General features: G+C 48.4%; 1 protein-coding gene across 1 annotated transcript in view; it reads left to right on the top strand.

Moving 5' to 3' along the window:
• Positions 1–57, top strand: part of PLEKHB1 (pleckstrin homology domain containing, family B (evectins) member 1) — a gene marked incomplete at its 3' end in the record, with an annotated part of 1,874 nt that extends 1,817 nt beyond the window's left edge. Inside the window, 1 exon segment of the mRNA XM_009069324.1 lies at positions 23–57. Coding sequence (XP_009067572.1) covers positions 23–57 — 35 coding nt within the window.
• Between the last annotated feature and the right edge of the window lie 191 nt (positions 58–248).

The following is a 248-nucleotide window of genomic DNA, read 5'->3' as shown; positions in this document are numbered from 1 at the left end:
CTGAATAGTCCAGAGCCAAAAGTAGCTGGTTTTAAGCAGTCTTAAAAAGTCTGTCTTGTCAGGGCTCTTGGCTCCTATGGGGTGGGTTTTCATCAGGGATGAGAAATCCTCTCTTGGCCTGGCTGAGGATCACTGCAAAGGGTTTTCATCAATATCTGATCATAAATAGTGTGAAGAGGTGAAGCCCTCACTGGCTTAAGGCCATGCCCAGCTGGAGGAAACCCTCACTTTGAGCACTGTTCCCCTCC

This window comes from Acanthisitta chloris, unplaced genomic scaffold (assembly GCF_000695815.1).
Source record: "Acanthisitta chloris isolate BGI_N310 unplaced genomic scaffold, ASM69581v1 scaffold29502, whole genome shotgun sequence".
NCBI classification, from domain to species: domain Eukaryota; kingdom Metazoa; phylum Chordata; class Aves; order Passeriformes; family Acanthisittidae; genus Acanthisitta; species Acanthisitta chloris.
This window is presented reverse-complemented; position numbering and strand designations above follow the sequence as displayed.